Source organism: Engystomops pustulosus, chromosome 6 (genome assembly GCF_040894005.1).
Source record: "Engystomops pustulosus chromosome 6, aEngPut4.maternal, whole genome shotgun sequence".
NCBI classification, from domain to species: Eukaryota; Metazoa; Chordata; class Amphibia; order Anura; family Leptodactylidae; genus Engystomops; species Engystomops pustulosus.
Genome location: NC_092416.1, coordinates 28,799,064 through 28,816,923, shown reverse-complemented (window position 1 = coordinate 28,816,923; position 17,860 = coordinate 28,799,064). Strand labels below are relative to the sequence as shown.

The window sequence follows — 17,860 nt, the reverse complement described above, 5'->3', positions numbered from 1 at the left end:
TGGGTGATAGTGAGTGGCGGAAAGACCAGCAGGGGGTGCTGTGTATATTTAGCATGGTGCCCCCTATAGGTCTTATATCCCACAACATAATATGTAGCTCCCCCTACAGGTCTGTCAGCCTCTCCTGGCACCCACATGTTTGTGCAGCACCCATCACATCCACCAGCACCTCCATAGCATGTAGTGTCATCCACAGACACATCCACTGTCTGCGTCTCAATAAATATCTATATTATGTAACAGGTCTCACACTACATATACATGGTATGTAGCACTCCTATTAGAAGACGGTTATGACGACACAGTGACTTCGCTATTGACATTTGGTTATAGGAAGGTGACACCAGGGTGCTACATGTCACACACACGTGTAAGGGATGCCACAGTCTCAGCGCTCATGTTTGTCTGTCATTTTACAGGAAGGCTGATGACTTATGGCACCACAAAAACAACAATGTTCTCCAATATCTGTCCAGATTTCTCATTTATACAGACTGTAGATTGTAAGCTTTTGTGGTGCTGTACAATAGTGACATTGAGCTACCCAGACGCCACCTTCAAAACCAGTCAGCCAAATGTTCCCGCGTCCAATAGCTTTTAATTCTGAACCCCCAAAAAACGAGAGAGAGGGAGACGAGAGAGCCACTACCAGACACATGAAAACACATGTAAGTCAAGTGCTTGTATGTATCATAGTGGTGGGTCAGACTGAATAGCTGACAGCTACTGGAGGTGTTGGGCAAATTTAATTTCCTGTTTCCAATCTATTTTCATCGACAGTCACATGTACACTACCCCCCACCATCTACCACATATATACTACCCCCCACCATCTACCACATATATACTACCCCCCACCATCTACCACATATGTACTCCCCCCCACCATCTACCACATATGTACTCCCCCCCACCATCTACCGCATACGTACTCCCCCCCACCATCTACCACTCATATACTACTCCCCCACCATTTACCACATATATACGACTCCCCCATAAACTACCATAGGCATATAACCATATATGCATCGACCATACGTACACTACTTCCCCATCATCTACCACTTGTATACTATTCCCCCATCATTACCACACGTATACTTCTCCCCCATCATCGACCACAAGTATACTACTCCCCCATCATCCACCACACGTATATTACTCCCCCATCATCCACCACACGTATATTACTCCCCCATCATCCACCACACGTATATTACTCCATCATCCACCACACGTATATTACTCCCTCATCATCCACCACACGTATATTACTCCCCCATCATCCACCACACGTATATTACTCCCTCATCACTACCACACGCACAATACTCCCCCATCATCAACCACATGTTTACTGCTCCACTTCATCTACCACATGTATACTACTCCCCCATCATCATCTGCCAAATGTATACTGCTCCACCATCATCTACCATATGTATAACGCTCCCCCATTGCCCATTAAATGTACACTACCCTTCTTTACCTCATCTGTGCTGCTCCCCTCATTACTTATCACATGTGTACTACTTTATCATCTATTACACAAGTAAAACTCTCAATCATGTTTAAAATTCTCATATAATTTATCATGTACTACTCCCCTTATCATCCATCTCATATATACAGCTCTCCATCACCTATCACATGTGTACTACAGCCCTCATCATCTATTACATGAGTACAACTCCCCATCCCCATGTACACTACTACCCTATTATATATCTCATGTGTACCACTCATAGATTGTAAGCTCTTGTGAGCAGATCCCTCGTTCCTATTGTTTCTTACGACCATGTTATTGCTCTGTATATGTAACTCCTAATGTGTACAGCACTACAGTATATGACAGCGCTGTATAAATAATTTTTATTACTATAATGATTATTATTCCCCTCTATACTACTCCCTCATCATCCACCACATGTACAATACAGTGGGGTAACTAGGAGAGGCAGGGCCCCATAGCAGACTTCTGAAGGGGACCCCCTGCCGGCTTAAAAATATATATTACATTCCTATATACAAAAACATACAGTTCATCACTCATACATACACATTTATACACAGTTACACACATATAGAGCATATACACCTCTCATATACACACATACAGTGCCATATACAGACATACAGCTTACATACACACATAACGTACTGTTTTTATACACACCATATACACATACAGCGTATACACATCACAGATACAGCGTAATATGTATATAATGGTGCACATTCTTCATTCTTTAGTGTCAGGTCGGATGACGGGGCCCCCTGACACTGTGGGCCCCATAGCGGCTGCTACCGCTGTAGTTACGCCCCCTGGTACAACATATGCACACTTCTCACCCCACCGGGTCAGCTTCTCCGCCAATGAGGTGTAGACCTGACTCATAAGGAGGATAAGGACTAAGTTCACCATTGAGCTGCTGATATTCGCAATGTTTCCTGCCTGAAAATATGGAAACCATTAGAATAGACAAATCAATTAGAATATTAAAGGTAGAATATTATTATTATTAATATCAATGGGGTCCCTCATATTAATAGACTCATGTACAATCCCATGGGGATATTTACAATGGAAGTTATAGTAGCAGGTACCTATATAACACCCATGTATCAATTAAAGGGGCTGCACATCTGTAGTGATCAGGCTGTGCCATGTAGTATACCTGTGTCATGAGGATGCTGTTTCCCGTGTGGTACATCATCATACTGACTATTCCCCGATACATGATGACCGACACCAAGAAGATCATGACTACACAGAGCTGTGAAGAGACGAAGGCTGAGAGTTTATCCATACACAATGTATACAGCTGCACACTAGTCTGTACCTTTGTAATAATTTGGCTTTGGTGCGATTTTAACTTTTTTTGCATGGTAAATTGGGATTCTTCTGTCTTAAAGTCAAAATTTCACCAGATTTTACATCATTAAATACTAGCAACCCCCTTCCCCCAAGTTGTATATGAAATATCCTTTCTAGAATCCCTTATTTTATGTGAAATCTCTCCCCTTTACCTATAAATAATCTCCAAAGTCATGTGAAAATGAGCAGAGAAGAGTCATATTTTGCCTGAGATGAATCAAGTTGCAGGAGGAGTGTCACTTCAAATCACTTCCGATCTTTGGTTCCATAGCACCTACAAATATGATTCTGGTGTCATAATGTTAAATAGAAGAATCTCTTATTTCAGACAGCTTTGGGCTTGTTGGTCTGTGATCTACAGGGCGTTAAATCATATTTGGAAATATGAGCTACAGAGATAAAAATCCATTTCCAACCTTTTTCTTAACTGCCAGTATTTCCAGTTCTGTAGCTCACAGAAACACAAACCTGATGTGATATAAAACTTTCTAATGTTTAATATGACATCAGCATCACATTTCTAGATCCTTTAGAACAGGAGATAGGGGCCTCTGAAGTGATTCCCCCTCCAGCCTCTAAACGTGACCCATCTCAGGCTAATATGACTCTTCTCTGCTCATTTTCACATAATAATAATAACAATAACAATTCCTTTATTTATATCTTACCAACAGATTCTACAGCGCTGCAACTAACATTCAGTCCCTGTCCCCATGGTGTTTACAATCTAATCAACCTACCTGTATGTTTTGGAGTGTGGGAAAAAACTGGAGGACCCAGAAGAAACCCACACAAACACAGAGGGGCATATTTACTTACCCGGTCCGTTCTCTGTGCTGGATTCGGGTCCGGCCGGGATTCATCAAGGTAGTTCCTCCGCCGTCCACCAGGTGGCGCTGCTGTGCTGAAAAGCATCTGAACGCGCTGGAGTTCACCGGGCCGGACCAAGTGAAGGTAAGCGCGTCCCAAGCGACACATTTCTTTTTTTAAATGCAGCGGGTTTTCAGAATCCGTCGGGTTTTCGCTCGGCCACGCCCCCAAATTTCCGTCGCACGCGCATGCCGGCGCCGATGCGCCACAATCCGATCGCGTGCGCCAAAATCCCGGGGCAATACAGGGGAAATCAGCGCAAATCGGAAATATTTGGGTAACACGTCGGGGAAACGCGAATCGGGCCCTTAGTAAATGACCCCCAGAGAGAACATAGAAATTCTTTGCAGATGTTGACCTGGATGGGACTTGAACCCAGGACCACAGCGCTGCAAGGCTGTAGTGCTAACCACTGAGCCACATGACTTTGGAGGAAACTTTTTATAGACAGACAGATGAGATGTCACATACAAGAGGGAATTCTAGAAAGGACATTTCAACAGAGGGGGCTAGTAGTTTAATGGGGTAAAATATTGGAAAGCGGTTCCCTATAACTGTCTAAAGCTAACCTCAATCACGCTATAGATGGATCCCATATACCTGTAATACAGTCTCACCATGATCACAATCACCATGGAACCAGTGAAAATTCTAGAAAGACGGTCCCTCTCTGGAAAATATGGTTCTTTGACTCCAGTGACTGGGTTCTGCTCCATCTGTGGAGCCATTGCAGCAAACTCTGGCCGGGGACGTTCCTTGTAAAAGAGAGAATGACATAAGTAAGAGGGATCCCCATTCTTAGACATTATAGTTTAAATCTACCACCAAAATCGATAAATCAGGGACACTTAATCATCGATCCAGACACCGTGACTGTGGTAATCTTCTTGTATTTGTTATCCATTGCCTCCTTCCTTCTACAATCAACTTAATTATGCTAATAAATGGGGTGTTCCCCGAAGCTCCTCCGGGCTGTAGCTTCACAGACTGTTACACTGCGCTGGAGCACTTCCCCCTCCCACGGTGTGAGGTTACATCAGATAAAAGGAGGGAGAAGTGCTGATGGAGGGGGAGTCATTGTAACAGCCTGTACAGCAGGGAGGGGCCCTGGTAATGCACCCAGAGCCCTTCTGACTCTTGAGCATGATTTTAAAAGTTGATTTGAGAAGAAAGGAGGCCAAGGATAACAACTATAAGAAGAATACTACAGTCACAGTGTCTGGATCTATAAGTAAGTGTCCCTGCTTGATTCTGATGGTGGATGTTCTTTCATGCAAAGGCCACACTCCATAGAGAAGTCACCAAATCTCTATGTGACCATCTTTACCTCATCCTCTTGGAAGTCCATGCAGTCCCAGTGGTGAGCCAACGTGGCGTTCTTCCTCTTCCAATACTCCAAGAAGGTGACTGCCCAAAAGGACATGAAGATGCTGAAGAATACGGTCCCAGGGTGATCAAATAGGTATCCGACCTGAAGAAAGCACAAACCTGTAATGCTAAATTTAAGGAGTCGCATAAGTTTGAGACATGCGTGAAACACACATACCTTGGCCATCGGACAGATCTCTGAGATGTACCAGTTCTTACAGGTGTCGCATAATGGACACATCAGATACTTGTCCTCGCTCTGACATATCTCCTGCCTGTAGAACACAATACACACATTTCTATTACTGTTATATCAGTTTCCCCTGATGGTTCCAAGCCTTGTCAGTGTCCTCACACTCACGCTGGGGTGTTACTACCCATGGTCAGGACACCAGAGATAAAGACGCATGTACCGATCACAGCAGCTGGAAGCAGCCAGGCCGTGTAGAACCCTACAAGAGAAGCACAAGGACAATGGTGCGGGATATTATGAGGACTGCGGGGACTGTATGCATGCCAAAAGTTAAGAGCTAAATAAATATTTCATAAGTACCCAGCCAGGCAAAGTATATAGCCACCTTCTCCCCAAAATACTCCCGGATGTGGTCCAAAGGCTGATACTTATACCACTGGGACCAGCGGGACCAGTACTGGTAGAGGATCTGGCGTGGGTTAAGGCTTTCTGGGGTCACCTTGAACTCTGGCAGCTCATAGGGCCCCTGTAAGAAGGAGAAGAAGAAGATTCTGTGTTTATAATTTGTAAGGCCCAGTTCACATCTGCATCAGGTTTTATGCTCTTATCTTAAAGATCACGAAATACAGAAGGTCTTCCGTTCACCTTCTGATCTCTATTGGCTTCCATGCATGGAATGGTAGCTTCCCTTATGCTTCAGATTTTTTTCCACTATTAATAACAGAAGGAAGCTGCTAAACGCAAGTGTGAACATAGTCTTGTATGGAACAGTTGCAGTTAGGATGCCAAAAGTGAGGCCCCCCCCCATCAATCAAGTGATGATCAAAGAATAAATCATCAATATTAAAGTTATAACCCCTTTTCTTGAGCACATCCTAATATTTAGTGTCTCTAGTTTTTAAGAACAGCTATGTGTCTCTATGGTGACAGACTACAAACACATTCTGTGTAGTCGCATTCTCAGCATGGTTAAAGAGTTTTCCAGGATTCATAAAATCATGAATTCTGAATTCCAAAAAATACATTTAAGGGGTGTTTTAACCATTATGAACATTGAGGCACATTTACTTATCAGGTCCAGTCGCGATCCCACGGCGCCTTGTCCGCCGAAGATTCGGGTCTGCCGGGATTCACTAGGGTCGTGCGCCCGATATCCAGCCCAGCAGATGTCACTGCACCACAATCCGATCGCGTGCGGCAAAATCCAGGGGCAATTCGGGGCAAAATGGAAATATTTGGGAAACCCAACAAAAGTGCGGCGTTCGGATCCTTAGTAAATGAGCCCCATTATGTTCTACATCATACAAGATGCTTACATATTTCAGACCCTAAAAGGGAGGTCCTTATTCATTACATTGGACCAGGCTACACATTGATTGTTTGTAGTCTGTTACCATGGAGACACACAATTCTGCATAGAGATGGAGACACAAATTAGTTTTATTCATCTGTTCATCACATGGGGTTCTCTGCTCCTCACCTCGTGAAGGGGAAACGCTGCCGTGTATATCCCCTCCTTTACCATCCGTTCAACGCCGACCTCTGCATGCTTACGCTTTCCATAGAGAGTGCGTGAAAGGATCTCATAAAGCTGCGCCAGATAAAGGGGGTATACAGAAAGTTACCAGAGAGTACAAAAGGATTTAGGTAATGCCACACTGCAGACATACAGACTCACAATCCGGCTTCTTTGCGTGTTAGTGAAATATGTTGCTTGACACTCACTGCCCAGAAACCTGAGACAAAAAAAAAATAAAGCAGATTATTCAGAATGTATAGGATACAGAACCAGATCTGCAAAATAAATCTATTTTATTTGATATGTAGGATAAGTAATTTCATGTATGTACACAGCACGAGCAGCAGAATAGTAAGTTCAAGTCTGGAGTATAATACAGGCAATAACTCAGGATGAGTACAGGATAAGTAATGTCATGTATGTACACAGTGACTGCACCACAAGCAGAATAGTGAGTGCAGCTCTGCAGTATAATACAGGATGTAACTCAGGATCAGTACAGGATAAGTAATGTCATGTATGTACACAGTGACTGTACCAGCAGAATAGTGAGTGCAGCTCTGGAGTATAATACAGGATGTAACTCAGGATCAGTACAGGATAAGTAATGTCATGTATGTACACAGTGACTGCACCAGCAGCAGAATAGTGAGTGCAGCTCTGGGGTATAATACAGGATGTAACTGAGGATCAGTACAGGATAAGTAATGTCATGTATGTACACAGTGACTGCACCAGCAGAATAGTGAGTGCAGCTCTGGAGTATAATACAGGATGTAACTCAGGATCAGTACAGGATAAGTAATGTCATGTATGTACACAGTCATTTTTGTGTTGGGTGGGGGTTGTGGTATTTGGTGTTTATTCATTTTGGTGTATTGTAAGTTATTATTTTTACTAGGTGTGAATGTGGCTGGACCAGCAGGTAAGTTATTGTATATAGTGTATATTATGTTTTGTTTGTATTGTTATGTTTTTTACTTTTATATAAAATAAAAGATCTACAGGATGTAACTCAGGATCAGTACAGGATAAGTAATGTCATGTATGTACACAGTGACTCCACCAGCAGCAGAATAGTGAGTACAGCTCTGGGGTATAATACAGGATGTAACTCAGGATCAGTACAGGATAAGTAATGTCATGTATGTACACAGTGACTGCGCCAGCAGCAGAATAGCTCGTGCTGGCTCATTCCCCTGTGAACTGCTGACGGGTGTGGTTGTTGCTGCTGAGCTCCTGCACCACCTGGTGGAAGACCAATCCACCCAGGCCTGCTCTCTCCTCCCCAGGGAGGGAGTGGGTTTTCTGGGATGAGTGAACCAGGCAAATCCCAGGCTTCTGCCTCTCGGACCAGGCCGGCGGGGGGCAGGAAAAGCCAGATACCGGCCAACATGGAGGGGGTGAGAAGATCTGCCCGAACCCAAGGACGCAGCGATGTGACCTCGGCTGCCACCCCCAAGACCCAGGGAAGCCGCAAGGTCTCCGGAACACAGAAGATCAAGAGACCCCCCGGATGGGAAGAGGCTACTGGAAGCTCAATTCGTCTCTCCTGGAAGAAGCAGAGATCAGACAATCCTTTGAGGACTTTCTTCAGAGCCAGGTACCATTGCTGGGCCTTTGTAGCAGTAAGTCAGAGTGGTGGGAGATGCTCAAGAAAAGGGTGGCGAGATTCTTCCGCCAGCTCTCGAGCCTCAGGAGCCTGGACAGGTACCGCCTGTATCAGGGCCTGAGGAGGAAACTCGAGCATCTCGTCTCGACTGGAGGTAGTCGTGAGGACATCTCCAGAGTGAAATCCTTGCTGAAGAGGTGTCAGTACGATAGATACGCATCTTTGGTTTTTGAGAGGGATTACGGGAAATACCGCTCGCCCGACCCTTACAGAAACTGCAAGATGTCAGTGAATGGTAAAGTTGTCACGGGACTGGTTGACAGTACGGGATCCCTGAAAAGGTCCAGATCAGGGATTCTGGAGGTCGTCAGATCCTTCTACTCGCACCTCTTGGGCAGGAAGGATCTAGATCGGGATGTGATGTCGGCTTTCCTGGCTGAAACTGTCCCTGAGCCAGGAGTAGACCCCTCCCTTGATGTTTTGACAGAGATGATCAGGGAAGAGGAAGTCAGCCGGGCGATTGAAGGGCTCGCCCTTAAGAAATCGCCGGGTCCGGATGGCTTAACATCCGAGTTTTATAAGACCTTTAAGGAAGCCTTGGTTCCCCTCTTGACTGAGGTATTCAATGAGTGTCTTTCCTCGGGCGCTCTGCCGAGGTCAATGAGGAGGTCTGCCCTGATCATCCTGTCAAAGGGTAAGGACCGATCTCGTATTGAGAACTGGCGTCCCATAGCGCTTCTCAATACGGACAGAAAGGTTTTGGCAAAGGTGCTGTTTAATCGGCTGGTGCAGTTTGCGCCCCGGCTCCTTTCGGGGACCCAGCACTGCTCTGTTCCAGGCCGCAGTACATTTAGTGCTGTGCTGTGTGTCCGGGAGGCAGTGGAGCAGGGCAGGGCTGGTAACTGGAAGGGGTACTTGCTGTCCTTGGATCAGGCAAAAGCGTTTGATCGGGTTAACCACGAGTACCTCTGGTCTGTCCTTCTGAGGTATGGCCTGCCGGGGGAGTTTGTCAATTGGCTAAAGGTTTTGTACGCAGGGGCAGAGAGTTTCCCGCTTGTGAACGGTTGGATTGGCCGCCCTTTTGAGGTCGGGTCTGGTGTTCGCCAGGGTTGTCCTCTGAGCCCACTACTGTACGTGTTCGCGATTGAGCCATTCCTTAGGAGGGTTGATCGTGGGCCGTTGGTGGGAGTCGGGATGGACCAGGCGGCACCGGAAGCCACTCTAAGGGTGGTAGCGTATGCCGATGATGTCACCGTTTTTGTGTCCTCCAGAGGGGAGGCGCAATGGGTGATGTCAGAGGTTGACCGCTGCTCAGAGGCTTCTGGGTCCAAGATCAACCGGGATAAGTGTGAGAGTCTCTGGCTGGGAGAGGGGGATCCAGGCTTTGATCTCCCGGACACTCTTCCAGGGCCCCAAGACTCTGCCAAAGTTCTCGGCATCGAATTTGGCCAGGGGGATTACCCCATGCAAAACTGGGACGGCAGGCTTAAGATCGCCGCTCAGAGGGTGGACCAGTGGAAGGGTTGGTCTTTGACCCTCAGGGAAAGGGTGAACTTGATTAAAACCTACCTGCTCCCATTGCTGATATATCTGGGCAGTGTGTGCATGTTGCCAGAACCCCTCTGGACTCGGGTCTACAGTCTGTTCTTGCAGCTGTTATGGGGGAATAGGCTGAACCTAATAAAGAGGGAGGTTACTTACCGCACGAGGAGACAAGGAGGGTTGTGTATGGTCAACCCTGTGGTATTCCTAGTGACACCTTTCTTAAGATCAATGTAGCAAACCTCTGGAAAGAGAGGGCTCCTCCGTGGGTATACTCCTGCAGGGGATGGTTTCGGCCTTTCTTCCAGGAATGGGAGACAGGAGGACAAGTGAAGGATCTCCGTACACCGCATGGGCATCTTCCGGCTTACGCTACCCCGGTTCTGAAGGTGATTCGCCGGTGGGGTCTGGGAATGTGGGAGATCAGGACCATGTCGAGGAAAGTCCTTGACAAGAGGGTTCTGTTTGCCCGTTTCCAGAAGCCTCTGGCCCTCAGGGATTGCCCAAGTCGGGATCTTGGGGTGGGTTTAGGTCTTTTGAATTCCATCAGGATCCCCTTGAAGTTTTGGGACTTGGCTTGGCACTGCTTCCATGGAAAGCTGTGTGTGAGGGACAATCTGAAGTGTAGGAGCTCTGAGGAAAGGGGCTGTCCCCGGGAGGAGTGCGGTGGCCTGCTGGAGAGCATGGACCACTTCCTGCTTCAGTGCCCCTATAACACAGAGGTGTACAACCGGGTGGGCGCTTCCATCCAGTGGCCCGGGTTGGCCGGTCTCTCCTATGCGGAGTGGGCCTATGGAGCATTCAGAGGCCTGGGTGGCCGGGACCGCTGCACGTTATTCCTAGTCAGTCTAGTGGTCAGGTACCACACGTGGAACTCACGGTGTTTAGTATCGACGCAGCGTAAAATCCTCCCGGTGGATGAGGTGGTTAGGAACATTCTGGGTGACCTGGTGAAGGTTCGCTCTCTGGAGTATGAGAGGCTGGGCACGGGGAGGGCCTCTCTCCTTTGGAGGGGGTTCTCCTTTAGTGTCGCTTAGTCTGTCATCTCCTCTCCTGGTCTTGGGCTGATTCTGCACCTGGGCTTTATGTGGTTTGGATTTGTTTAATGTGTTTGTATTTTGTGTACATTGTGTATTTATTTATATGTAGTTATAGTTCTTGTGTGTATATAGGTTGGTTGGTTTTGGGGTGTTGGTGTTAGGGTGTTAGGTTGGGAGGGGGGTGGACGGGACTTGGACTGTATGATCCTGGGCACTGGTCTGGACTATATAACGCGAACTTTGGACGTTAGACCAGTGTCTGGGTGGGAGGGTGATGGGCGTGGGATTTAGTTAGTTATATTTAATGTTATTAATGTTATTTCAGTTATATTCATTGTTATTTCTGTGTTTATTTCTTGTTCGTTTATGTGTATTTTGCTGTGTATTTCAAAAAAAAAAAAAAAAAATTAGGTGGTGGGAATGGGTGATGGTTTTGTTTGTTCTTATGCTGAGTGTGTGGTGTGTGTGTGGCTGGGCCAGGAGATTTTCATAAGACTCTTTTAGTTTGTATTATTGTTTTGTTATTATTATTATTGTTTTATTTTGCCAGAAGTTATGGCTTGATTTATGTTTATGATTGTTATGTTTTTCATTTTTATATAAAATAAAAGATTTACAGGATGTAACTCAGGATCAGTACAGGATAAGTAATGTCATGTATGTACACAGTGACTGCACCAGCAGCAGAATAGTGAGTGCAGCTCTGGGGTATAATACAGGATGTAACTCAGGATCAGTACAGGATAAGTAATGTCATGTATGTACACAGTGACTGCACCAGCAGCAGAATAGTGAGTACAAGTCTGGCGTATATAAAACTGGATGTAACTCAGGATCTATATTCCCAGCTGTCGTAGTAACTGTACATCTCTACTATAATCTTGTGGAATAGAGATGAGGTCCCCACTCACCTCTGCAGCTTGGACTTGCGGAACGCACAGGTGTAGTAATCCAGCGGTTTATTGGGGACGTGCTGGTACATGGGGTTGGGAAGGAGCAGCCTCTGGAGGAATCTGTCTGATGTGTTGTTGTCTGGATTTGGCTGAGCCTGATAAAGAACAAAAGGAATTGCTCCAAATAGTGCAAAAGAATCGCAGCAGTGGTGACCTTAGTGGAATACTTGGAAATGTTTGTGTTTAAATTGGTTCCATCTATTTAAAACCATGTACATTTAACATAGTGAAAAATACTCCACCCTGAGGTCACAATGAGTAATGCACATTTTAATAAAATAGCCAGTGGCAAGTTGACAACCCGCACTACATAGATCCATCCAGGTATGTGATAAGACTCAACAGAAGACACAGACCTGGAGTGGGGCCCTCATGCACAGCTCCTCAGCATAGTACAACAGGATATCCCATGGGGCGCTGAGTTTCAGGTAATGTATAGATCTACGTTCGCTGAGGGTTTGCTCCTGTGGGATAGAAATTCATATTGTTACATCATTTATATAACCACACATCATATACAGGATGCCTACATTATCAGAACCAGTACAGTATGTGCAGTTTACCTGGGGATTGTGCAGAAGATTCATCAAAACTGGTGCCAGGTCTTTATTAACCTGGCAGCCCCTGCACTGCTCGGGAAGTGGGCACCATATTTTATACAGTCATGGCCATAAGTTTTGAGAATGACACAAATGTTAATTTTTACAAAGTCTACTGCATCAGGTTTTATAATGGCAATTTGCATATACTTCAGAATGTTATAAAGAGTGATCAGCTTAACAGCAATTAATTGCAAAGTCAATATTTGCCTAGAAATGAACTTTTTCCCCTAAAACACATTTCACCTTCATTGCAGGCCTGCCATAAAAGGAGCAGCTAACATGGTTTCAGTGATTGCTCCAGTAACACAGGTGTGGGTGTTGGTGAGGACAGGGCTGGAGATCAATCTCTCATGATTAAGTAAGAATCACACCACTGTCGCCTGAATTGTGGCTCCCTTCCCTATACTCTCCCCTTACCCCTCCTGCTTGTGATGTTCTGTTTTGTTTCTTAAAAATTTTATAAAATTTGAATATGCAAAAAAAAAGAATCACACCACTGGACACTTTAAAAGGAGGCTGGTGCTTGGCATCATTGTTTCTCTTCTGTTAACCATGGTTATCTCTAAAGAAACACGTGCAGTCATCATTGCACTGCACAAAACTGGCCTAACATTGAAGAGTATCGCAGCTAGAAAGATTGGACCTCAGTCAACAATCTATTGGATCATCAAGGAATTCAAGGAGAGAGGTTCCATTGTTGCCAAAAAGGCTCCAGAGCGCCCAAGAAGGAACAGCAAGTGCAAGTACCGTCTCTTAAAAGTGTTTCAGCTTGGGGATGGGGCTTCCAGCAGTGCAGAGCTTGCTCAGGAATGGCAGCAGCAGGTGTGAGGCATCTGCACGCACTGTGAGACTGTGGACACTCTTGGTGCAAGGCCTGGGGTCAAGGAGGGCAGCAAAGAAGCCACTTCTCTCCAGAAAAACATCAGAGACAGACAGATATTCTGCACAAGGTACAGGGAGTGGACTGCTGTGGACTGGGGTAAAGTCATTTTCTCTGATGAATCCCCTTTCCGATTGTTTGGAACATCTGGAAAACAGCTTGTGGGGAGAAGACAAGGTGAGCGATACCACCAGTCTTGTCTCATGTCACCTGTAAAGCATCCTGCAACCATTCATGTGTGGGGCGGCTTCACAGCCAAGGGAATCGGCTCACAGTCTTGCCTAAAAACACATCCATGCATGAAGAATGGGACCAGAATGTCCTCCAAGAGCAACTTCTCCCAACCGCCCAAGAGCAGTTTGGTGATGAACAATGCCTTCTCCAGCATGATGGAGCACCTTGCCATAAAGCAAAGGGGAGAACTAAATGGCTCAGGGAACAAAACACTGAGATTTTAGGTCCATGGCCTGGAAACTCCCCAGATCTTAATCCCATTGAGAACTTGTGGTCAATCATCAAGAGACGGAGGACAAACAAACACCAACAAATAATAATGGACAGCTATCAGTCAGGATTTGGTCCAGAAGGTGATTGAGAGCTGCCAGGGAGAATTGCAGAGGTCCTGAAGAAGAAGGGACAACACTGCAAATACTGACTTGCTGCAGTAACTCCTTCTACCTGACAATAAAAGCTTTTGTTACTCATAATATGATTGCACTTGTATTTCTGTATGTGATAAAAACATCCAACAAACAACACACATAAAAACAACAGATCATGTGAAAATATAATATTTGTGTCATTCTCAAAACTTTTGGCCATGACTATACAGTGGTGGCCTAAAGTATTGGCACGCCTGCAATTCTGTCGGATAATACTCCAACAGAGTATTTTTCAAAAAATGATTGCAATCAGAAATTCTTTGTTATTATTATCTTCATTTAAATTGTCTTCAATGGAAAACCACAAAAGGAATTGTCAAACAGCCAAATTGGATATAATCCCACACCAAACATAAAAAATGGGGTTGGACAAAAGTATTGGCACTGTTTGAAAAATGATGTGATGCTTCTCTAATTTGTGTAATGAACAGCACCTGGAACTTACCTGTGGCACCTAACAGGTGGTGGCAATAACCAAATCACACTTGAATGTTCCAGTGTCTACCGTGCGCAGTGTCATCAAGAAGTGTAAAGCCCCTGGCACTGTGGCACCTCCCTAGATGAAGAAGTGTAAGGCCCATGGCACTGTGGCACCTCGCTAGATGAAGAAGTGTAAAGCCCCTGGCACTGTGGCACCTCGCTAGATGAAGAAGTGTAAAGCCCCTGGCACTGTGGCACCTCGCTAGATGAAGAAGTGTAAGGCCCATGGCACTGTGGCACCTCCCTAGATGAAGAAGTGTAAAGCGCCTGGCACTGTGGCACCTCCCTAGATGAAGAAGTGTAAGGCCCATGGCCCTGTGGCACCTACCTAGTTAAAGAAGTGTAAAGCCCCTGACACTGTCGCACCTCCCTAGATGAAGTAGTGTAAGGCCCATAGCCCTGTGGAACCTCCCTAGATGAAGAAGTGTAAAGCCCCTGGCACTGTGGCACCTCCCAAGATGAAGTAGTGTAAGGCCCATAGCCCTGTGGCACCTCCCTAGATGAAGAAGTGTAAAGCCCCTGGCACTGTGGCACCTCCCTAGATGAAGAAGTGTAAAGCCCCTGGCACTGTGCACCTCCCTAGATGAAGAAGTCTAAAGCCCCTGGCACTGTGGCACCTCCCTAGATGAAGAAGTCTAAAGCCCCTGGCACTGTGGCACCTCCCTAGATGAAGAAGTGTAAGGCCCATGGCCCTGTGGCACCTACCTAGATAAAGAAGTGTAAAGCCCCTGGCACCGTGGCACCTCCATAGATGTGGACAGAAAAGTAAAATTGACGAGAGATATCAACACAAGATTGTGTGGCTGGTGGATAAAGAACCTTCACTAACATCCAAACAAGTTCAAGCTGCCCTGCAGTCCTAGGGTAGAATAGTGTCACCCCGTACTATTGGTCAGCGTCTGAATGAAAAGGGACTGCATGGTAGGATACCCAGGAAGATACTCATAAAAATGTCAGGCTGAAGTTTCCCAAAACTTACCTGAGAAAGCCTAAAACGTCAGATAAGACAAAAGTAGAGCATTTTGGGAAAAGGCATAAACATAGAGTTTACAGGAAAAAAAAAGAGGCCTTCAAAGAAAAGAACACGGTCCCCACAGTCAAACATGGTGGAGGTTCCCTGATGTTTTTGGGTTGCTTTGCTGCCTCTGGCACTGGACTGCTTGACCCTGTGCATGGCATAATGAAGTCTGAAGACTACCAACAAATTTTGCAGCGTAATGTAGGGCCCAGTGTGAGAAAGCTGGTTCTCCCTCAGAGGTCATGGGTCTTCCAGCAGGACAATGATCCAAAACACACTTCAAAAAGCACTAGAAAATGGTTTGAGAGAAAGCACTGGAGACTTCTAAAGTGGCAGCAATGAGTCCGAACCTGAATCCCATATAACACGTGTGGAGAGATTTCGGCAGTTTGGAGAAGGCGCCTTCACATCTCAGGGACCTGGAGCAGTTTGCCAAAGAAGAATGGTCTGGACCAGAGCATTGTACGAAACTCATTGATGGTTACCGAAAGGTTGTGCTACCAAGTATTAGGCTGAGGGTGCTAATACTTTTGTCCGGCCCATTTTTGGAGTTTTGTGTAAAATGATTTGACTTTTTTTTCATTCACTTTTGTGTTTCTTCATTGCAAGCAAAATAAATGAAGATATTAATACCAAAGAATTTGTGATTGCAATCATTTTCTGGAAGAAAACGAGTATTATCTGAGAGAATTGCACTGTAAATACATGCACAAGCAGTTTGCATTTTTTTAGTGCAAAGTCAGACAGAAAAGTGGTGCAAACACTTTAATAAATGTGACCCAAAGATGTATTTTGTTCCCAGGATGCAAAGGCGTCTCACCTTCTCACATAGGAGTCCTGCTTTCAGTAGGTTTCGGTGGAAACGTCTTCTGTGATTTTCATAAGCGGCTCTGCCCTTTGCTTTACCCACTTTTCCCCTCTGCTCAGACCCCTTAGAGGAGCTCTGTGTCTTGTGCTTCTTGGAAGGAATTTTCTCTTCCCAAACCAGGACAAAGTCTACAAAGAGAGAACAACATCACAGAACAACTTCTAATATAGCGCAAAAGTCCCTAGATGATCCATACCCCAAAGATATTCTGTCCTGTATATATATGGACAGTGCACAGTACCACTTCTCCTGTATATATGTACAGTACACAGTACCACTTCTCCTGTCCTGTATATATATATGTACAGTGCACAGTACCACTTCTCCTGTCCTGTATATATATGGACAGTGCACAGTACCACTTCTCCTGTCCTGTATATATATGAACAGTGCACAGTACCACTTCTCCCATCCTGTATACTGTAGGCAGCGTGCACAGTACTACTTCTCCTGTCCTGTATATATATGGACAGTGCACAGTACCACTTCTCCTGTCCTGTATATATATGGACAGTGCACAGTACTACTTCTCCTGTCCTGTATATATATGGACAGTGCACAGTACCACTTCTCCTGTCCTGTATATATATGGACAGTGCACAGTACCACTTCTCCTGTCCTGTATATATATATGGACAGTGCACAGTACCACTTCTCCTGTCCTGTATATATATATGGACAGTGCACAGTACCACTTCTCCTGTCCTGTATATATATATATGGATAGTGCACAGTACCACTTCTCCTGTCCTGTATATATATATATGGATAGTGCACAGTACCACTTCTCCTGTCCTGTATATATGGACAGTGCACAGTACCACTTCTCCTGTCCTGTATATATGGACAGTGCACAGTACCACTTCTCCTGTCCTGTATATATGGACAGTGCACAGTACCACTTCTCCTGTCCTGTATATATATGGACAGTGCACAGTACCACTTCTCCTGTCCTGTATATATATGAACAGTGCACAGTACCACTTCTCCCATCCTGTATACTGTAGGCAGCGTGCACAGTACTACTTCTCCTGTCCTGTATATATATGGACAGTGCACAGTACCACTTCTCCTGTCCTGTATATATATGGACAGTGCACAGTACTACTTCTCCTGTCCTGTATATATATGGACAGTGCACAGTACCACTTCTCCTGTCCTGTATATATATGGACAGTGCACAGTACCACTTCTCCTGTCCTGTATATATATGGGCAGTGCACAGTACTACTTCTCCTGTCCTGTATATATATATGGACAGTGCACAGTACCACTTCTCCTTTCCTGTATATATATGGACAGTGCACAGTACCACTTCTCCTGTCCTGTATATATATATGGACAGTGCACAGTACCACTTCTCCTGTCCTGT

At 45.4% G+C, this 17,860-nt stretch overlaps 1 protein-coding gene across 2 annotated transcripts in view; it reads right to left on the bottom strand.

Moving 5' to 3' along the window:
* ANO7 (anoctamin 7) overlaps window positions 1-17,860 on the bottom strand; it is a 31,517-nt gene that overhangs the window by 10,243 nt on the left and 3,414 nt on the right. For both annotated transcript variants that reach the window (XM_072155293.1, XM_072155294.1), the window contains exons 4-15: window positions 16,441-16,616; window positions 12,335-12,442; window positions 11,937-12,073; window positions 6,991-7,048; window positions 6,793-6,903; window positions 5,673-5,838; window positions 5,481-5,571; window positions 5,298-5,394; window positions 5,079-5,222; window positions 4,369-4,506; window positions 2,682-2,780; window positions 2,356-2,458 (exon numbers count right to left, since the gene is read on the bottom strand). In XM_072155293.1, coding sequence (XP_072011394.1) covers window positions 2,356-2,458; window positions 2,682-2,780; window positions 4,369-4,506; window positions 5,079-5,222; window positions 5,298-5,394; window positions 5,481-5,571; window positions 5,673-5,838; window positions 6,793-6,903; window positions 6,991-7,048; window positions 11,937-12,073; window positions 12,335-12,442; window positions 16,441-16,616 — 1,428 coding nt within the window. The remainder of the gene's footprint in view (window positions 1-2,355; window positions 2,459-2,681; window positions 2,781-4,368; window positions 4,507-5,078; window positions 5,223-5,297; window positions 5,395-5,480; window positions 5,572-5,672; window positions 5,839-6,792; window positions 6,904-6,990; window positions 7,049-11,936; window positions 12,074-12,334; window positions 12,443-16,440; window positions 16,617-17,860) is intronic.